Raw genomic sequence first — 22,589 nt, forward strand, 5'->3', positions numbered from 1 at the left:
TGCCATCTAAACAGTGCCTTTCTGTACAGTGGTGTTTATTGTTACACCAGGTTTTGAGAGAATCTGCAATGCTGGAACGCAACTGAAGTTGCTGCCTGGAACTCCCAACTGCTTGGAGTGTCTGACTCTAATCAGGCCTTATTGTTTTGTGCAGTACAGGGACCACTTGAGCTTCTCCTCTAGTTGTAATTCCTGTGCTCTGTGGAAACAGAATTCACCCAAGTAACAGAACTTCACTGGGACTGAGTGAGTTAGAAAAAATTGAGCCCTTGAAAATGATGTATGTTTGTTTGTTTCTTTTGCTCTGTCCTGTCTTGACTTAGTCCTCAAACACTTGGGCCAGCATAGCATGGGGATGGAGAGTAAGAGGTGAGAATGAATGGCTGGAGGGAAGAAAATTGTCTTGACTTACTCGTCAAACACTTGGGCCAGCATGGGGATGGAGAGTAAGAGGTGAGAATGAATGGCTGGAGGGAAGAAAATACAGGGAGAAGCTGAACTTTGCTCTGTCACAAACTCTGCTTGTGGAGTTGTGACTTGGGGACATGTCTGAGCTTTACAGACAGGACACTCTGTGTTGAGTGTCACTCGTATTGTGGTAGCGCAGACGTTCCTAGAATTGCGCTGTGAAGTGGACGAGGGTTTAGGTTTGATTTTGTTGTGGTTTTGTGTTTTGGGATTTTCGCATTCAGTGGCTTTTTTTGTTTTGGCTTGGTTTTTTGGACTTGTGTCGGAGTTTACTTTTTTTGTAAAGTTGTTTTAATTTGATATAAAGTAGTTGTGCTGGGTGCACTCCCATGCAAGTTGGATCAGCCACCCCAAGCTGATGTGGATGGCAGTCTCCATCCCTGCTCTGGGGCTGTGCATTTGGGCAAGTCTCACGATTGGAAAGCAGCCCTTTCTTTTTGTAACTTGAGGTATTTTTCTTTCAGTTCTCAAGAACTCTTTAAAAACTTGCCTTACCAAAAATGCTCCTTCCATTGTGCATTCACACTGGGTGGTGATGGTTGTTTTGCTTTAAGTGCTGGGTTGCTGGCAATGTTTTAATATATTTTTAGATAACAGTAAAGTATTTGTTTTTTCAAATGAGAGGTAGGAAATTGCAAAGAATAAAGAATTGCATGAGCTGGCTCAGTGATAGCAAGCCTGTTCCATTTGGGGTAGAGGAGGAGGAAGGGGGAATAGATGGTGAGGTAAGAGCTGTTGCTGTGACACTCCCCCGGTAATAACTTCAGCAAGGAGCTGTCAGGGGTGGAAGGAAAAATAAAGATGTTGAGAATTCTGTACTTTGACACTTGATATGAATCATATCTCCTCTGTTGTAAGGGGAGGATAATTCAAGTAAGCCCTGTGAACCCTTCCCGTGGCAAACACAAAGCTTTTCTTCTTCTCTCCCTGAACTTGGTTCTTGGCAAAGCAGAGCGTATATTGCAGTCCCTTTGAGGCAGGGGCTGGCTCTGTAAACAAGAACTGTAAGACTCCTGCACAAAATTCTAGCAAACAGAGTTGTTGAAGCCCTGGATTGATGAGGCAAATCTTTAATTTGTGGTGTCTCTTGGTGTAAGGCAGCTACAGTAAGCCTTGCATCTGAACGCCTCATATAGCCTGGAGATTGATTGAATGATGATTTTTCATAACACAGTAGAAAAGTAATGAGGCTTTCTAGATTACTTTAAATACTATTTTCTGGTGTAATGATCACTAGTTATTCTTTTCCATTTTGTGTGTGAAGTCTGCTTAATAAAGATCTTTGTCCTTCCATCCCACAAGCATTTATATAATTTTGTTTTCCATCAATAAGCCTGGCCACAGCTAAATTATTCTTTTCCAAAGGTGAAGGTGCAACTGCTGTTGGCCATCCTAACAGCAATAGGAAAATGTATTTTTATAAATTTAATTATGTATTTATTATCTTTAAATATATTGTATTGAAACATATGTATTTTATAGGTATGTATTTCAAGAGGCTTCTTTGCACAGACTGACGGTAGTTCATGGAGGGGTTTTCAGACCCTGTCTAGAATCTCTTGGCACTTGGATCTTTTGGCACTTTGCACAGTTGTTCAAAAAATGGTGTGTGGTCTTTTTAAAAGTAATTTTCATTTTTCACCTTAAAATGAGATTTCAACACCCTTTATTTCACTCTTCTCAGTAGGATGGAGATTGAAGTGCATGGATGGGGAGGTCAGGATGTATTTTGAAATTGGGGAAAATGCAGTTCAAATACATGGTGATAATTTTATTCTTAGATCATTGAGGCTGTAAAACCTTTTTGGTACTAAGAGGAAATGGCAACTTGAGCTTCATTGGCCAGTGATGAGCCTTTGCAGCTGGGGTCCGACCTGGGTGGTGGTGACATTTGAGACAGCTGTCTCAGGGTAGTGAAACCTGGGCTTTCCCTTCCTCTGTACTTTCCAATGCAAATTGCAGAGTATGCCCTGGGGACAGGCAGAAAAGTCCACATGTGTCTTAGGTGTGAAAGAAATTAGTAAATACTGATTGTCAAATTGTGGTTGTTCAGTTGCTGCAGAGAGGTTATTGCAGTTAGCCCTCCTGTGTCTAAAAGGTGTGCGGTTTGTGCACATGTAATTTCCAACACCATAAAGCCCTGCTTTCTCCTATGTGCAGTTTTGCAATGTGTGGTAGGATGGAAGGGTTGACTTTTGCTCTGCACCTGGGTGATGTAACCTGTAAAGAATTAAACTTGTCAGAAGGACCAGCAGCTGTCATTGTTGACAGTACAGAGCACAAAAAGAGACTTGATGGATGAGCCCACCAGCATTTCTTGTGTGTCCCTGAACTTTAGAGCTGTTTCATGCGTGAAGTCTGAGCTTTTTATGTCTACGCTGCAGAAATCTTTAGATGTGTCTTGCCAAGATCCATTAGCTTGACCTGGCTGGCTGACATGAAGGTATGGCTGACCTGACTCTCCTTTCCATCTTTATCCATTAAAGGTCCCAGCTTGTATACAGTTGGAAAAAACCAGTCTTAACACTTTTGCAAATAAGCCTCTCATCAGAAAACACAAATACATCTAGGTCTCAGCTGAGTCACTCGCTCCTGCTTCCCCAATTCCCTTCCTCCCACTTGCAGTCAGTGAGTTCTGAATTTTTGTTGCCCCAGAACAGGATTACCCACGTGCTCCTTCTTAAGCTCTTGTCCCTTTCTTCCCCTAATCTGCTATGTTTAAATCTTCGAGCAAGTGGAACTGTTCTTGCATGTGTACATTTCGAGATGGATTGCTGCAAGAATTTTGGAGAAGCCTTTTCTGTATTTTGAAATTGGAACCAAGGGTGTTTGCGTCATGGCAGTGCCCACTCCAGCAGTCCTGCCCTGTTCCTTTCCTTCCTGTCTCCTCTGTTGCTTCGCTCCCAGAGCTCTGCTTTGCACTTTTTGTGGAGCCAAGTAAGGAGGTGAGAAATGCAGCACCTCCCTAAACTCTTCTGCACATCAGTTCTCCAGTGTGGGGAACTAGGCAGGTGCCTGGGGAGCACAGGTGGGAGGGTGCTGCCATTGCATAAATCCGCTCACAGAGCTGCTGCCAAACTTGGAGCCACCCCAAACTGAGAGTGTGGCCTCTGAGTTTGTACCTGGGTAGCAATTCCTGCTCAGAAGTATGAATTCCTAAGTAAGATTGTTAATTCCAAGTTCAAGATGTGTGCAGTATCAGTATTAATAGTTTGATTGCTGACTGTGTAGAGAGATGCCTGCAGTTACCTTTATTCCTGAATAATGGCTTAAATCAACTAGATTTGGCTTATAGCTCTGTGTTTAGTAGAATAAGTTTTTGTGCATGACTTAACTGTGGATTTTGAGGACCATCAATAAGAGATGCACAAAAGTTCAGTCGTATAATGACTACAGTGTTGCATAGTTTTTTCAAATACATTTTTCAATTTGTCCTATCAGGTCTAATTAACCTAGAAAACTTTGTCCTGTAGATAATTACTTGTCAAATATCATTCCTAGAATCTTTCTGACAAAGAGCCAAGTAAGACTCTTTTACATTCTGTAGAATTTAAAATGCTAAAATATATTAAGCAATCAATATTGAGTAAGAATATATGCTATTAGAATCCTAAAGCTTTTACATTTTAAAACCCGATGAAGCAAAGTTGAGGTTTTTATTGCTCTGTTAACTTGTCTGCAGTGTAAAATGAAAGTGTACTGAGTACTATAATAAAATAGTTTAAACAGAACCATGCATACAGAGAAAAAAAATTTAAAGGTTATCTGTCTTGTAAATGTATGCCAATTGTGCTGAAAACCTTTTTTACCACGCCCCCCCCCCGCTCCTCACTTACATTACTGTCATTAATAGCAGAAATCTGCCTGTTTTGATCCTGGAAAACATGTTGGACCCTTTGCTCGTGTATTTGCAATAGCCTTTTCACTGGAAAAAACTGAGCAGCTGCAGCTCAAGTTAATTTGCTTCCTCTAGACACAGAAACTGAAAGTTGGTACTTTGAATTCATGTAAGTTTTTTGGTTTTTTTTTTTTAAGGCCTTTATGGGGTTGTACCTTTTCTTAGTGTGTTTTAAAATGCAGCAAATAATGTTTCTAATTGTACTTCCCGCGGAAAAGTAGTTGGGTTTTGGACAACCTTTACATTTTTTTCCTTCATTTTTGCTTTGTAGTAGGCAGTGATGGTACGTGGCTTGCTCCTCACCAGATTGTCTGGTGATCAGTGCAAGGCATGCATGTTTTTTAACTTTTTCCAGGTTTTCTGAATACATCATGTTGTTAGTCACTCAGACTTACCAATGCATCCTGGGTTATCAATCTTGGTTGTCATAGAATCATAGAATATCCTGAGTTGCAAGGGACCCACAAGGATCGAGTCCAGCTCTCGACCCTGCATGGGACAACTCCAAGAGTCACCGCAGGTGCCTGAGGGCATGGTCCGAACGCTCCTTGAGCTGTGTCCCTTGTCACTGTCAGTCCGTTTTACAAGCAGAGTGACCTCATTTAGGTGACACCTCCTGTCACGATGGTTTGATGAAATGTGAAAACAGGATGTTCAACAAGGATCATCAAAGCACTGTCAGAGTTGTAGGCAGAAATAATCAACTGCACCAGTGCAGGACAGGGGGTAACTCACTTGGTATCAGTTCCTCTGAAAATACCCCAGACATTACAGTGGAAAATTGGTTGAAATCACAGTGATGTCAGCTCATACTGATCTGTACAGACAGGGCTGTAATACCTGCCCACCATGCAAAGTAATTCTTCCACTCGGTGCATGTAAGGCTGTGGCTGGGGAGCACTGTAGTTTGATGTCCACAGGGCTGCTGCAAAACTGCCCTCTGGTCACATACCCTAAATTTCTGTTCAAAGATTAAGTACAGGTTGTCCCACTAATAATCATCATTCCTTTTCCAGCACTGGGTTTGAAGTGCCTTATGTAGTGTGGTATTTTTACAGGATGCCAAGTGTTCATAATTAGTTTGTCTCCCTTAACACATCCTGTTGGACTTTACCTGCTGTTACTTATGTACATCACAGCCCCTCTGTTGTGTACAAGCATTAGAATGGTTGTAATGGAGAATGTCCTACGTGAAGCGGTTTCTGGATGTCACTCCACAAATAACTATTCCTGTCTGGTTAAAAGTGATGTGTAAATTGTTGAGCTTCTGTGCTAGGGAAAGCAGTAATTAAGAGTGAAAGTACTGGAGTGGAGTGTTGGGTTTGGTGGTTTCTTGATCAGCGAAGTATAGCAGAGGTAATGGTACACACCCTTTATTTAGAACAGAAAGGCCAACTGTCCTAATTTCAGCTTTTTTTCTCTTTCATTCTTGACGGAGAAATTTCAAGAATCTTATATCTGTAGAGGTTTGGGTTCTCAAGCATGAGGTGATCAAGGGGCTCGTTGTTAGTGGTGCGCTATCCTGTGCTTCCTGCAAACCTTCCCTTGTCCTCCACTGAATGTTTTGGTCTTTGACTGTGGTGTGTTCAAAGGCAACTGTGGGACAGCCAGACAGGAGCTCTGCTTCCTCCTGAGATGGTGAGAAATACATTCTCCAGCGGTGCATTTTAGTGGGAGATAGCAGGAACAAGTAGGACACTTGAAGATAGAAGTAGGAACTGCTTAGGATATTCAAGTAAAATTGTTATGCAAAGCAGGTTACCAGAATGGATTTTGCAAGCTGTGAATGTCCGACCTATGGGCTGTCAGGCATTTGTATTTCCCCAGGGTATTTTCAATTTCACTGTAGTGACCAGCTTCATATGTATTGTAAAGCTCTAAAACGACAAACACATGCTATGATTGCTTGTTGTTCTTTACCTTTTTCAGTTTTTGAGACACACTATCAAGTCCTGCCTTAAAATGGAGCCAGCACAATGAGAGAAGTGCAGAAAGTGAGAAATGTATAATTTGGATATGCTTTGCAAACTGCCACAAACCCTCTGCTGATACTTCTGCTGTTTCTCTGTTAAGCTCAAAAACAATTCTGAAACACTCTCATTGGAATGTTTAATAGCTCTTTTTTATTATTTTCTGCTAGTGGCTTTCAACCTTCATCCCTCAGAGTTTATGCCAAGAGTTCTTACAAAAGCTTTGCAATTTCATTGAAGGACTGAAAGGTTGTAGTTGGCTGTACTTGGATAAATAGTCTAGAGCACATGATGACAGATGTGTTTGATGCTTGGTGTCCATGTTGCTAAACTTGAAGTTGCAGTTTGAAACAGCCCTTGTAAGATGGCCTGGAATTTATAGCACTGGTGTTTGCAGCAGATATAGGAATAGAAACCAGGAGACCTTACTCTGACCTGTAGGTAAAAAGACTTCTTTCAAAATTTTTCTTTTCAAAATTGGGGGTTTATTTAGGCAATGTGTGCTCAGTTCTTTATGTAGACATGTGCATATATGCACTTGGGTTGTTTTGGAGTCTGGTTTTGGATTTTGAACTTTTCCCAGATAGACCAGGTTTGTACTCAGAATTCAAGGCTGTTTTCTTTCCTCAGGAAAAAAGAGGGAGGATTGCATAGAGCTCTCTGCGCTTCAGCACATGACCTGTTCTTCAGTTTGTGCTTCACCAAAGATGGTTTTGCTGGGACCCTGTTTAATCCTAAATTAAGCAATGCTAAATAAAACCTCAGTGAATAACTCATTCACAAGCAAATGCCCATCCCTAGTAATACCTGAGTGAATTAATCCACACTGCACAACAGAAAACTGACCAAATGTTGTGCTCTTCAGGGCTTCCAAATTTGGTCTGGATTGGATTTGAGATTAAGGAAGGATGTTTTGTCTTCTGTTTCCGTGATAACATCCTGAGTGCTACAGCTTGTTATAAAAGGTGGCTGGTCCTGGTCTAACCCTTGGTCTTTTGGGGAAAAACAACACCCCCCTTCCTCTTTTTAAGAAACTGCTCTTGTGAAGCATTCTGCCCTCCACATATTCGGCCCAAGCTGTGGAGCTCAGGCTGTCTAACAAGCTTTTTACTGGTTTGCACTCCATTTTGATGAGGCACTGGAGCGAGGCTGTGCATTCCTTGCAGCATCAATTGTTGAAGTAGTCCTTACATTATGAAGTTTGTCAGAATTAGTGTTTATTTAAGTACCATAAGAGTTGCTGTACGTAAAATGAATCTCATTTCTGAGTCCCTGCTGTTTCGGAAACACTTGGGGGGCTTTGAGATGTGGAAAGCCTAATTAGAATGTGAGCTGTAGCTACTTCAAGCTCTGTAAAGCTATTTTTATTTCAGTTGTAAAATCACTAATATTGATTTTTTGCTTCAGGCTGCCATGCTTTCTGTTAGGGAGATTTTCCATCAACCTTTTTGAAAACAGGTTGTTTGTGGTATCTACAGCTTTGTAGTAGTGGGAGGACTAATTTGAAGGGAATTCTGTAGTCACTGAGGCTGACATCTCTCTATCCACCACAAGAGCAGAGGCAGAGCTGGCACATTTATTATAATTTTACCTCCATGTGTTTGTGCTAGTGGAAGCTTCCTACACAGAAGGAATGCAAGACCTGTAGCAAAGTTTCTTGAACTTAATTGACTCCTTCCAGGATCTCCATTAGACATTTTGGAGCTCACTGCAGTGTACTTTAAAATAATGAGGTTTTTTCCTCCCATCTTTGTGCCACGTGAAAAAAGGTGCAAAAAAGGTGAGCCACAGGGAAAGAGAATTGTTGTCTAAATTGATTTTTTTTACTTCTCTTTTTCCTATTATCCTTAATAAAAAAACTCTTCACAGTTGAAGACTTTTGCCAGAGGGGACATGGTAGTACCAGACTGGCAAGGCCTGGGAGGCAGGGTGAGTTAGTCTGTGCTGAGTTCTGTCCTTGTGGCTAGACTTGACTGTGCTTCAGCTAACATAACGTTGTTTCAAGTATTCTTGTGTTACCTACAAAAAAATATAGAAGGTAGTTTTGTAAAAGGTTGAGTGCTAATTCCTTGCTCCAGTCCTCTCTTTGGAATTTTGTTTGTTATAACAGATCTTACTGTGCTTGCCAGCCAGTGCAGCTGTGGATTTCTTGATGACTTTGGTCAGTACTCCTATGGATTTGAGTTTGACATGGTGAAATATTACATGGAATTGTAGTAACAACTTGTCTTTATCTCATGCAGTTAAAAATAACATCATTTCCTGTAATCTTACCCAGTTATTTCTCCCCATTAACCCTTTCAGAAGTTTAGGGTAATTCTGAATTTATCTGGAAGTGTTTATATTGCACAAACCTCCAGTGGTGAGTAGATATGCAGCAGATATGGAGGGCAATATTATTAAGGGTTTGAAAAGGGAAGCTTAGATCCTAGAAAGGCCTTGTCCTGTGACTTTATTGTGGTTTATTGTCTCAACTTTGTAATGTATTTTACTTTAGAGGAATTTCCAGGTTCCTTCAAGATGAATGGAAATAACTTAGACATAATTTCTTTGCAGAGAAACTAAAGACAGCAGCTGGTAACCCAGACACCAGCCTTCTGCTTTGAAAAGATTCAACATTTCCTCTTCTGGACTCTGCTTCCAGCTGCTTGGCTGTTGTGATAAAAGGCTGTGGGGTGTGCATGTGCAAAGTCTGTGTGTGTTGAAGCAGCAGTGTCACTTCAGATATGGCTTCTGACAACAGCACCACTGAGGCATGGGGAAGAAAGACCCCTGGACTTCATTGTGGTGGACAGATTTTCTAAATTACTTTTTGAGTTTGTGTTTTGTGTTCTTCTTGTGCCTTTAAAAAGCTGTGGGTGGAAGAAGTGTTTCTATAGTGATAATGGGAATTGGGGAGAGTGAGAATAAAAACCTGTATCCATAACACATTACTGCATTATGGAGCAATCTACATCCATTATTTAGGTATTATGTTATACTACTTGGTAGTTGAGTGCAATTTAAGGAACAATCTTTCTCTGGCTGTTTTTGTTAATATTTGCTCAGTGGTTGTTAAGCATTTCCACAGCTTTTTATATCTACCAAGAGAGCAAATATTCACAGGCTTAAAGGATGTCCAAACGTGATACTGTAGGCTTTATTCTGAAAAATGTGGATATTTTGCATTTCCTATGTGTTATCATGATAAATTGAATTTAAGGAAAAGCCTAAAATATTTCAGCAGTTACGTGTTCTTGAGTCACCCTAATTGTCCAGTGTATCTTTATGTATTGAAAGTTTGCAGTTAAAATTAACTGTTCTCTATGTGATGAGTAAATGAAGAAAAGAAAAACTGATTTGCCCTAGTCTGAGTCACAGTGTCATTTTGATGGGCAGATTTCCCCAGGTTTCCTTAAGATGCCATTCCTGCCTCACAGACACCTTGGTAACACACAGCCACAGGCAGGAGGATTCATTTGTTCAACACGAGGATGAGACAGGAGCTGCAGGTGACCTGGCCATGTCTTGGGTTGTCTTTGCAAAATCCTGAAGAAATTAATTTGAATGCCCTGTCGTGCCTTTTACAATAAATTTGCAGATGTGAGAAACCACACCTCACTTTTTAAAAATTGGGTTGGTAAGCCAACCCCAGTGCATGCTGTTGGTGTGCCAGCCCCAATAGTAACCCAAATGGATGCTGTTGGTGTGCCAGCCCCAGTACATGCTGTTGGTAAGCTAACCCCTGGGAAGCCAGCCCTCCCCACACTTGTGCAGATGTCACTGTTCAGACCCAGCTCCTCCTTTGTCCCCAGTCTGCGCAGTCCTTTGTGCTTAAACCCTTCTGATGGTCAGAGATCAACTTTCAACATTACAAAACTTCTATATAAGAACCAGCTCTTAACAGAACTTCTTACATTCAACATTTGTGAGAGCCACCATCACACTATCCATTTATTACACAGAGAACAAAAATGTTTTGCGTTGGGCTGTGGTGAACTTGCTTTGTTGAATCCAGACAGTTTCCCTTGATGCAGTTTTTACTTGCTGGTTTATATCTAGTTTGTAACTCTCACAGCAGAAAAGGAGCCATTTTTCTCTGAAATGAAAAACAGTGTTAAAGACCTCTGCTTTAACAACCTCTCTGAGGGTGAGAGCCCTGCTGCCAGGGGCTGTTCCATCCTGGGACAAGTAATTTCCAGGCTTAGAAATTCAATTGCAGAAGTGCTCCCTTTGAAACATTTATTCACTTAATAAATTTTAATTCCTGCCCTAGTTTGAGTGTTGTGAGTGCTTTCCTTGGATTTTTTTAGACTTTGGAAATGTTTTTAATGTACCACTTTGTTTTCTTTGTAGCATTGTCACTGTGACTTTGTGGAGGAGGAAAACTGCATTGGCAATAACAGGTGCTACTGCAGCAGTTGTTACACTTTCTGTTTTAGTTAGCATAGTAAGAGTCCCAAAACCTTGGAGTTCAGGGAAAAGAGGAATTTCAGCCAAAACTCAGAGCCCTCTCTGAATACATTTTTTTTTTGGGTTGTCTCTCCAAAACCAAAGCATGCTGATTAATTTGGCTGAATTCACAGCACGTAATATTCAAGGCATTATATTTAGTTTCATGTTGCATGTGGGTGTCAGCTTGAGAGCTGAGCCAGATTTGCTTGTCATGTTCCAGTTTAGTGCCTGTGTGTTCCTGACGGTGGTTTGGTTTTGAGAGGTTTGAGACTGGTGTGCAATTCCCAAGGGTGTGCTTGGAAATACTTTCTAGGTATGGAATTGAACATGCCTGGGGATGGTTGCTGTGTGTGAACTGTTCTAGCTGAAATTTGGGAACTGCTTTGCTGCAACTCTTCTGCGGTGCCTCTTCCCCATTTCCATGGGAACAGATGGGCTTTTGTTGCTAAGAGCTGTCATCAAACTGGGAAACTGCCGGGCGCAGTTGAGCCACTCTTACTGTAAAACAGGGCTGTCTGCGGGCTGAGGACATCACATGGCAGCATGGCTTCAAATGGAGGGGATAAAAATATCCTTCCTCCTCTCAGGCACAGATGCCCCAGTGTGAAAAGAAGAGTCACTCTGGCATGGACCTGGTTGCATCTATGGCACCCATGGGATTGGATGCAGAAGAACACTTTAGGTTTTGACCTACCCAGAGAGCAGCAGTTTTGAACAGTTGAGCTAAAAAAGTGTTTCAGATTTTTTGCAGATGTTGAGGGCTGTCCAGTTTGGAGCAGTGAATCTCTGAAGTTTCATTTTGTTACTTAATTTATTTGTGGTTTTGTTTTGTACTTGTCAAATTATTCAAAGCAAAATCTAGTGATGCATGTGGTACTTAAATTAAATTTTGTAGCTTTGGTAAGTCCAAGGAAATCTTACTGTAATTCAGTTAAGAATAATTATTTTTCTTAGAGTCATAGCACTGTGTTTTAATATCCAGATGATAAATTTTAATATGATTTATTATCTGGAAGTCACTTGGAGATATAAAATAGATGGATTTACTGGGTGCTTTTCATAAAACATTTTGCAGTTAAATGGTTTAATTACTTAAAGTCAGTGCTTTCATTTCAGTGGATTTATGGTTTAAAATAAGAGAGCAATGTCAGATGTAAACATCAAAGACAGAGACATCAATGCACAAGATTCCTATGTGTGTTTCTGACTTATTTTTTAGTTACATTTCTCTAAAGGATGTTAATGGCATAATTTTTTTTGAAAGCTGAGATTTTACAGAACTATTCTACAGTTTTCATGATAATAGCTCCATAACTTCATAGGAACTGCCAGAATTCCAGCCTTGAGCATGTGACTGCAAAGTTGTCCTGAATTTAAGGCACTTCAGTACAAGTCAGTTCTGCTTGGCCAGGCATTGGACACAGGGGTGTCTGACACTGTCAGAAGAAATGGTTTTGTAGGTCTGTGTTGTGGAGGTGACTCCTGCTGAAATGATACGGGAACATGGAGCTTTGGAAAGCAAACAGTGTGTTCTGTTCTCTCTGGAAGAGCCAGAAAGGGGAAGCCAGGGGTGTTTACAGGGTGAGTGTCTGTGTTGAGCTCTCCGGTCTGTAACCCAGGGCATGGATCCCTGGCTGCCTGCCAGCGTGTGAATGGAGCTGTGACAGCTCGTTAAAGTGATCCTAGAAAGGACTACTGGCGAAGATAGCGTCAGCCTGGGGGTGTGAGGCACGAAAAGGTCTTGGGAGCAAACACAGCCGTTCAGGGGGAGCTGTGGAGGGCTCGTCACTACAGCAGAAGTCCCTTGCACAGGTTGGACGTGCAGATATGTAGGCAGTTCCCTTACCCTGCCTTTAATCAGCTATTTTTTATTCTGGTCACAAAGCTTTAATGCATCCCTCAGCACTGCTCCCTCGCTGGCGTTTGGCTTCAGGCCAGGCATTAATGAGTACCCCAAGCCCGATGTGATTTGGCTCCTCCAAATCTATTAACATATCTTCAGAGCAAGATAAAACTCATTAAAATAATTTACATTTGGGCGTTAGAATTTCAGATAACTTTTTAATACCTACTGCCAAACCCCCAAAACTGTGGCACTGTCCTTCAGGTGAAACTACAATTTACCCATTCTTTCTGGAAAAAGAACAGACTGCCAGATCCCTTAACTGCTCTCTGATGGTGATGAAATTACTCTGTAGCACGAGTTTTATCCAAGCTCGTGGGAGATAGCTCTGATAAAGGAATGCACACCATTGTGTAAGATTCAGTTTATTAGAAATCCTATTACAATATGCTGTGTTTGAGTTGTGTTTTATTGTACAGGATTCTAGTGAAGGCAGCTTGCGGTACAGAACAGCCTCAAATTACTGATTTTTTGAAAGCTATGTGCTGAAATCTTTACATGACTGAGTTACAGATCTGGGCTTCAGCTCATGCCCTCCCTGGTCTCTGTGCAATTCACTTTTTTACACAGCTATTTTTGATCTCTGTCCCTGTTCAGTATGCCAGAACTCCTGCTGGTGTCTCTCCCTGTATTTCATGTTGAGGAATCAGTCCCTGCCCAGGTTGCTGTCCTGCAGCTCCAAGGCAGTCCAGCAGACATCAGCTGATCCAGGGCAGCTCTCATGTGTGAGCTCTTACCTCAGAGCCTGTAACAGAGCCAGGCTTGAACTGCTCATGACCTGTGCTCAGATTGTGCCAGCTAAGAGACTGAACTCTGCTGTGCATGCTGGAGCAGTGCTTGTACATGAATGCATGGAAGCCCAAAGTAGTAACTGCACAAAAGACAGCTTGAATGTTTCATCCACATGTAATTACTTGGTATCTTCTAAGTGTTAAAGCCTTTTCAGCTGAAAATATCCAGAAATGGGCCTTAAAGATGGGTATCTTTGCTCACCTAAATTCTGTAGATGTGGCCCTGCTGCTGTGCTAGTTCCCCGGTGGAAGTGCTGGCACCCAGGGAATGTACATCCCATCAGCCTCTTCCCTTGGGAGTGAAGGAACAGCCAGGTAACTATTACCCCCTGTAAGTGACTGAGGAGGCTCACATTTTGCTCTCTTTCCTTTGCCATGTTTCATTTCAGCAGGTTTTGAGGTTTTTCTCTGTCATACATAGCGGTCAGCAGTGAGGCAGATTTAGGGTGTTGGTGTGTCACAGTTTTGAAAGGCAGCAAGTGCTGATCTTTAGAGTTTAATTTTCTGATGCATTCCTGTCAACTGTAAGAATGAGACATGCACTTGCAGATTTTTGCAAGTCTGCTTTTACTTTCTCGTTTTCTTTTTTTTTTTTTTAATTTCCTCTCACCACCCTTAAAATAAAGAAACATAATGGCATAGCAAAAGAGTCAGTTTGAGGGTTTGTTGGATATCTTCACCATAACTCTCTCTGTGTAGTATGTGATCTCTGGATCTGCATTCATGTTTCTTTCTCTTTGCATTTCCTCATCTTCCTGCATTCAGGCAATGCTAATCATGTGATACTTCTGTGACTTGAGGCACTTTTTTGTGTTGACAAACACAAAATCATCTTGAGGAGAGGTTTCAAACAATAGCATGGTTTTATTTACAGAACATAATACAGTATTGGATGGGCCACTTTCAGTCAGTGCACCGGTACCAGTTGACAGTAATTCAATTAAAATAAAACAAGTATGCTTTGAAATATCAATTTGTGCTTTTTAAAACTACCTTTTTATGTGGCTCCTTTCTTGTGATTCCTGATCTTTTGTTCACATTTAAAATTACAGCAAGAAAAGTATCCCCTTCAAAAATAAAAAGAAAGAACTTTGTTAATCTACATTTGCTGTTTCAATGTGTTTAACTTTGTTAATGTAAAAACTGCTCAATACAAACGGGAAGAATTAACCTGGTACCTTCGTCAGTCTTGCTTGTATCTTGAATGTATCTCAGGCTTAATTTTAGTTTGCTTCCTTCCTTCAGGTTTTGAATGAAGAATGCGATCAGAATTGGTACAAGGCAGAACTCAATGGAAAAGACGGCTTCATTCCCAAGAACTACATAGAAATGAAACCCCATCCGTAAGTAGAGCTTTTGGGGTGGGCTCTCTTGGTCTTACTCTGGGCACTCTCACAAACAGAACAATGGTTTTCTGCTAAATTTTACCAGATATACTCAAATGTATGGGCAGATAAAGGATGGCTGGTGACTTGTGTGTCTCTGGCTGCAGTGTTTGCTTTGACTCCTTTCACAGTAGCTGCATAGCAGGGTGTTTTGGGAGGCTTTTCTGGTGCTTGCTCTTTTGGTTTTTACAGTCAGACAGAGCAACCTTGGTGTTTTCAGCCATAAACCAGCAGAAAACCATTTAGTAGAGAGTTTTTACTACTACTGCCTCAGGAAAAGTGTCTGTGCTTGTCTACTGAGCAGCTAAGAGTAAAAATCATTGCAATCACAGCTCTGCAAAAGGTTAAGGGTATTTGGAGCTGAACTTGTGGTATGTCTGTCACATCCTGGCATCCTGAGTATAGAATTGTTAAGGTTGGACAGGACCTGTAACAGTCATCTGGTCCAACACCTTCCTCACAAAACAGACTGACCTCACAGTGCTTGTACACAAGTATTGTTGCCTTGAACTGCTGCTCCAAAGAGCTGTGTTTGAGTAACTACTTCGAACCTTTCCCCCTAGGTGTAATGAACCCAGCATATGAAAACTGTAACATTTCGTGACTGGGTATTTTCTTGTGTCAGTTCATGTGTTTCTGCTGTCTTCTACTAAACTTTGGTTCTGCAAACCTTTGAGATCCTGCAACACCTGAACAAGAATAGCAACTCTGGGTAACAGATTCAAAAGGGAGGTTTAAGAGGGAGAAGCAAAACCTGTAATCAGGGGTTTCACAAGGAGCTGTAGCGTTTCATTTGCTCACAAAAACTGATGATTAATGTAAGTGTTGACTGTCATTATATAATGAAGATATTGCAGTTAAAAGCAATCAAGAATTATTTTTCTAAGGGCCCTTTTGAAATAGCAGAAGGAAGCTTCTGAGGGCCTGGCCCCAAGAAGGAAGAAGAGGTGTCATACTTTAGGGCAGCCAGGGGGGAAGTGAAGCAAGGACACACAAGAAAATTCTGAAAATTTTTAAAGCCTTGTTTTCTGTAGTAACGTGTCTAGTTTACCCTGATTGTACCAGGCCACTGGGGATCACAAATACACATTGCAATGTTTCTCATATTGATTTGATGCTTGTATCTTCTCATAACAATTTTCCAGGCATTTGAGTTATCCTGCAGTGATGTCTCCTATGCTGATCAGTTTATTCTGTGATCCTCCATGATGTTTTGTTTTAGAGGAATAGAACTGTCAGTTTTTCACCTTTTTTTGTATCAAAAGGGAATGAACAATATTTGAGCCTGCAAGTGGGCAAATTTGGTAGTGGTTTTTAAGCAGAGTTAATTTGATCTTATCTGAAGATGTTTTAAACTGCTGATGGCATCTGGATGGGAGGCAGTGCCATGTGTCAGCAATGCTGGGAGTCTTAACTACTGCATTTTAACAACCCTGGGAAATGATGCAGAAGTTTTTATAGCATAATGTTAGCTTAGCTGTAGTGCAGAGCTCTCTAGTCACACAGGTCATACAAAAAGCAAACTGCAGGCAGCTGAGCAGTGAGAAAGAGAATGTTCCTTTACTCAGAGTATCATAAAATTGTTTTCAAGAAGTTTTGGAAAGAAAGCAGTTGAATATGGCTTTAAATCCTGTCCTAGGATCCAAAACTTAAATCTTCCAACTGCACAGCTGGTATTAAATGTCGTGTTTCTCCTTACTTGTATTTTGCAAATCTCACAGATCACTTTGTAACTACCAGCAGATGAAGATGAATGGAAAATCTGGCACTTTTCAGTTACCAGACTTAGCTAGGGATTAACCTGAAGGGTTAATCTGAACTACCACCTCAATTAACGAAGCAAGGACTGAGCAGAACTAGGTAGGACAGAGAAGAGCCACAGGAAACTCTGGGCACAGAGGTTACTGTGAAGGCACAGCAGCACCTTGCTCTTGAAGGGGGCAGGGGAAGACTTTGCTGTTCATGAAACACACCATGAATCTGATCCAGGCTATCTCAGGTCTCTGTGTTTATCAGCTTGTCCTGGGGATATTGCTGAAGTCTCACTTTGCAGCATTGTAATTTCTGTGGAAGAGCTCGGCCAAGTGAAATGATTGTGCGAAGTGAAGCCGAAGGAATTGCCAAAGTGCTGATTGAGGGGAGGCTGGAAGCGATGAGAACCTGTGCTGTACAATTAGTGCAGCTCCCTCTGGCTGTGCAGCATCAGCAGGAATGCCTGCTTCAGTTCTGCAGTGCTGACAGGATGAGTTTCACCTGCATTACAGAGCTTGTTGGAGTCAAGCCTTATCAGCCTTACCCTTCAGAAGAAAAGTTGTGGGAATGTCGTTGTCACTTTACCTAATTCTCAGCAAGTAATTTTTGACATGCTGTGGTTTTTGTTAATTTTTTCAGACATTCTGTAGCAAACATATGTCCACAACACTTCTGCTTTACAACTGTATTCTTAAGTAGACAGCAGTCCTGCAGAATGACTTTGTTTCATCTCTGGGATTTTCTGTTCATTTAATTCTGGCTAATGTAGTAGTAAAGCTACAAAACTGCAAGGAAGCTTAAGAATTGTGAAAGATTTTTAGTCTTTCTATTTGAAGTGTGTTAGAAGCAGCTAGCAGAAAACATAGTCACTTTGGAAGTGTTATTTAATTTAAAAGAATGGTACACTTCTACTTTATAGTGATTCAGTAAAATTTAGGGGGAAAACAGGTGAACTGTGGAGGCTTCAGGAAGGATTCTGTTTAGCTCTTTCAGGCTTTCCTTCTTACTTTATAGAGAAAGGTGAAGTTGTTTTTTTGTTTGTGTTTTAAGATGAAACTGTCACATGAGTAATTGAGAATTATTTGAGAACTAAACAGGATTAAGATACTTTGTAAACAAAAAGTATGGTGAGACATGTAAAATCTTAATATAAAGCTTGTTTCAAGCAGCATTTGGCAGAGAGAAAATTCAGGACTTCCTTGTCTCTCTGACAGTAGTGCCAAAAGCCCAGGAAATTAAATACTACCTTTGAATTCTGAAGGAGTTTCACTTAATAGTTTCTCTTGATTGATTTTTGTGGGCAGCAGTGTGCAGTGAGGGGCAGATAGGTCTCCCATGGTGTTCTGCCACCACCTCACCTCAGGTACCAAGATGCAGCACAGGTGCTAAGCCACCCAGAATGTGCAAAATACCATGAAATTCTTAACCACTGGGAATAGGATGGTTGAGGGAGGAAGCTTTTCATTTTTATTCCAGGGGATAAAAACACAACGAGAGTTTGAAACAAGTGGAGTGTGTTTGGTAACCAAGTAATCAGTCCTTCTTCAGCTCTAGAGGTAGTTTCCCCTTACAGAGATAGATCTGGTGACTTCTTGACGTCATGAGAGCTCCAGCTTCTCTTAAGAATGACTGTTTCTAGAAGGATTCTGCAACTCCTGCCTTGTTGCTGCAGCAAAACCTTCACTGCAGACAGTGGGCTGTGTGAGTGGAGCTCTTGTTATGAAATGCTTTCCTCTAAGGTCAGTCATCTGCGTGGGTGTGGGTGTGATAAGTGCTGCTGTCCTGTGTGATCTGTTCCTCAGAGCTGAAAGCTCTGCTTTTTAGTTGTGAAGATGCTTCTGCTTTTCTCATGCCATGTGACCTACCACTCATCCCTTCTTTGCCTTTAATCTTGGATTAGTCTGGAAATGTAAATGTAAATGGGGGCAAGGATCCCGTGACCAGCCTATTGGTCAGTGCTGACGATGTGGTGGCCTGAGGTGGGTTCAGCCTTGGTGTCATGGTCAGCCTGTGGCTGGTGAGAATTTTGGATGTGGTTTGCATGAGACTGCTCCTTCATGTGACTCTCCTGTGAAAGCTGCTGGATTGTCCTGCCTGTGGGAGAAAGCAAGAAAAGAGGCTCCTGAAACAAGTGTCATCAGCATCTTTTCTGGAACAGAATCCATGCCTAGCTCAGCACTCCTCTGCAGTGGAGCAGAGAGACCTTGAAGGAACTTTTCTCACTTGATCTGTGTGTAACTGCAGTCCTGGCACCTGCCTCAGCTTTCTGACAGATGATACTTGTCTTGGACCACAGGACTCTGGTAGGGCTCAGAGATTGGACTCTGGGCTGCAGGAGCAAACAGCTGCTGCATGAAGATACTGATTCTCTCTGCTGAAGCAGATGTGTCTTACCACCTGATCCGAAAGAGACAAGAAATTGATTTAGATACAAAATGCACTTTCCACGTGTGCAGGATGGGGCAGTGCATAGACAAGACCTTGTTTCCGGAGCTGTGATGTTTCTGGCTCTTCCATGAATGGATTAAGATTCTTAACTTTTCCTATTGTTTTCTTTTCCTCCCCACACAGGTGGTTTTTTGGAAAGATTCCCCGAGCGAAGGCTGAAGAAATGTTGGGCAAACAGAGACACGATGGTGCCTTCCTCATCAGGGAGAGTGAGAGTGCTCCTGGGGACTTCTCCCTCTCAGTCAAGTAAGTCATGCCCAGGAGCAGTTGTGTGCTAATCAGGCATCTGCTGCTCCTTTGGACTGGTGAGTAAAGGGCAGGTGATTGTCAACACTGAGGAGCAGGAATAATCTCACAGATGCCCTGTAGCATTCCTGTTCTAGTGACATTTATTCCCTCTCTGATAGAACAAACATCTTTGCTCTGATTTGCAGTGAGCCCACAAGACTGACCTAGTGGCACGTGGCTCACACAGGCTCAGGCACTGTCTGGTGGCCTCTTTGTGGATCCCATTCCTCCCTCTTACAGTCACAAAGCACCCAATATGGACAACTTCCCATCCTCCTTCGTTCCTCCTCTGCAGTGCAAGCTGCTACCTTATCTTCCCTCTGTGTCGTGCATTTGCAAGTATGTTTTTCTCTGCTTGGCACATGCTTTGGTAATATTCCCATTGACTAGGCCTGGACATGGAGCTGTGAAACCAGAGGTCCATTTGAACTCTCACAAGTACATTTCACATGGCTTAGGAAGAAATTATTCTCTGTGAGGGTGGTGAGGCTGTGGCACAGGTTTCCCAAAGAAGCTGTGCCTGTTCCATCCCTGGAAATGTTAAATGACAGGTTGGACAGGGCTTTGGAGCAACCTGGTCTAGTGGAAGGTATCCCTGCCTATGAGAGGAGGGTTGGAATGAGGTGGTCCTTAGGTGATTCCCAGCACAAGCAATTCTGTGGTTCTCTGATCTGAAGTCACTAAAATAGAGGATTAGAAGCTTGAAAATGTATGTGAAGTAATTTAATGTGGTTCTCTGATCTGAAGTCACTAAAATAGAGGATTAGAAGCTTGAAAACGTATGTGAAGTAATTTAATGTAGGATGGGGATGGGAGGGAATCTGTCCTCAGCAGTTGATTTTGGCTTTTTTGGTTTTTTAATTATTTTCTATAATCTTCCCCTTTTCTAACATAAATAAACAAGATTTTCTTTAGAATCCTTACAACATTTTTATTATTCATGTGCAATTCCAGCTGGCTCTGTTTCCTGTGGCTGTCAGTGATCTGTCTCAACAAGATTTGTTTCTTTTTTTCTGGTCATCTTTGGTCTGTAACCAAAGTTTTGTCCTTCTGTACAGCAGTACTGAGTCATGCCAGCAAACTGGATTAAAGCCACTGATTTTAGAGATGTTTATATTTCTGTCTTGGATAGAGTCGTTCAGGCTGGAATATTAGATATGAATGGAAGCTTCAGTTGCAGAAAGTGAATTCCTTTAAGAAACAGAAAGTTACAATGGCATAGCTGGGCCTGCCTGTTCAGCCTGGTGTTGCCATCTGGTGGTAATGTCTCAGCTGGGTGGTTTTTCCTGTGTCTGTAGTTTAGGAAAGTCCTTTTCCTAAACAGTGATCTGTAGCATTTGGAATGGTGAGAAGCTCAGAGGTTGAGGAAGGCAGAGCAGAGGCAGCACCCAGGAGTTGTTTCAAGGCAGTGTAAGCTTTCCCCACTGATGTATAGGAGCCATGCATGCCGAACGGGAACAGTTGTCTTCTGTTTTCAGTGTTTTAAGCTGAAGTAAAATTACCAATGTGCCATTCATCTGGAAAATCCCAGTGGACCTCTCCAGAGTTCCTCTTTATTCAGAGTAAAACCATTGGAAATGCAGATTCAGTTGAATGCCATCATTTGTCGGAAAAACCACGGAATTGAAGTTGCTGGTTTATGTGTGCTGCATCATCTTTGAACACTTTGGGGTTTGAGGGGGTTTTTTTTCTGTTACATTTTGTTTTGGGGTTTTTTTTTAAAAACCAGAGAGGTCCTTTTGTTTCATAAGAGAGCCTTTTGCACAAGTCCTTTCTGGTTGCCAAAGGAGCCAATTCTGCCCTCCCTGTGGCAGTGCTTTCCCAGGAATTTGCCTGTAATGGGAGTGGTGCTTAGGCACTGCATTGTTGCACGTACCCAGTGGTGCTGTGGGAGGGAGGACCAGGGCTGTGAGAAGCAGAGGACCGTGGCAAGAATAGCACAGGCTGAGAGTGGCTCGAGTCAGCTGTGAAACTGCTGGGTGTGAAGAGCTAAACCAAAGTGCTTGTGCTGTTTGACTGGCAATGCTGTGTTTGGGGATGTGAAGTGGAAAGCACCAGGGTGCAGCTGTGTTGCTGTGACCTTGCAAAGTCCCTGGCATTTGTCCTTGGGATTCTGCACCATCTTCAGCAGCACAGGTGACAGCATATGTAACATACATCAAGAAGTACATGTGATTCCAGTTATGGGATTGCATCTGTGTTATCAATGTCATTGACAGTTTTCACTGTGCCCTGAAGGACCTTCTTGTTCCAAACTCTGTGCTGATGATCCCAGAAGGAGTTCCCCATGGCTAATAATGTGCTCTTTTGTGTTCTTTGTTCTTTCCACACAGGTTTGGAAATGATGTGCAGCACTTCAAGGTGCTTAGAGATGGGGCTGGCAAGTATTTCCTTTGGGTGGTGAAGTTCAATTCTTTGAACGAGCTGGTAGATTATCACAGATCCACATCTGTCTCCAGGAACCAGCAAATATTTCTCCGGGACATTGAGCAGGTGCCACAGGTAAGAGAAGTGTCCCCATAGAGTGCCCTGGTCAAGCTAATCTGAAGTGGGATTGCATTTTAGTTAGAGTAAGAAAGAAGCTGACTGAATTTTTTACTTGTTAAAGTGTATCTTTAGATCCTGCAGTCAAAATTTTACTGGTAATTAAGCTGCATTTTTGTGCAAAGCCTACCTTCACTCCTGGTCTCCCTGGAGTTGGAGGCAAAATTATTGTTGCTGCTTAAACGTTTGACTTGTTTTAATGTTTATAGATTCTGTTGCAGGAAGATCATTTGATTCCTGTGAATTAAAAATGGATTTGCTCCTGTTATAGGGCACAGTTAGAAAGGATAGGGAAGTGCTTGGTTAATGGTTGGACTTGCTGATCTTAGAAGGTCTTCTTGAGCCTGAACAATTCTGTGATTCTGTTCTGATTTATACCTGATCATAGCCAGAAGTGCAGGCCTCAGTGAGGCTTTGATACTGGGCTTTCCTGAAGAGATGGCTGCAGCATATGGAGCATCTCTGGTTTGGATCTAGCCAGCGTGAAGAGAATCCAAAAACTGTTGTGAAGTGCTAGCAGAGCAGCTTGTGTATATCCAACTTTTTATTTTGTTCAATTTCCCAGGTCAATCAGAGTGTTGTATTTCATGTAACTGCATGTTTTGTCAGTTCTGGGTAAATCCCTTTGCTTCCTTGTACAGCATTCTGGTTCTAGCCTGAAGACAAGGGTGTGGAATTTGTGCAGCTGTCCAGGTGCCACAGGCAACT

At 41.9% G+C, this 22,589-nt stretch overlaps 1 protein-coding gene across 1 annotated transcript in view; it reads left to right on the forward strand.

Moving 5' to 3' along the window:
- Nucleotides 1-22,589, forward strand: part of GRB2 (growth factor receptor bound protein 2) — a 50,112-nt gene that overhangs the window by 24,537 nt on the left and 2,986 nt on the right. The window contains exons 3-5 of the mRNA XM_041486527.1: nucleotides 14,710-14,807; nucleotides 19,173-19,295; nucleotides 21,671-21,839. Of these exons, the coding sequence (XP_041342461.1) occupies nucleotides 14,710-14,807; nucleotides 19,173-19,295; nucleotides 21,671-21,839 (390 nt within the window). The remainder of the gene's footprint in view (nucleotides 1-14,709; nucleotides 14,808-19,172; nucleotides 19,296-21,670; nucleotides 21,840-22,589) is intronic.

This window comes from Pyrgilauda ruficollis, unplaced genomic scaffold (genome assembly GCF_017590135.1).
Source record: "Pyrgilauda ruficollis isolate IOZ18807 unplaced genomic scaffold, ASM1759013v1 scaffold77, whole genome shotgun sequence".
In the NCBI taxonomy this organism is placed as follows: domain Eukaryota; kingdom Metazoa; phylum Chordata; class Aves; order Passeriformes; family Passeridae; genus Pyrgilauda; species Pyrgilauda ruficollis.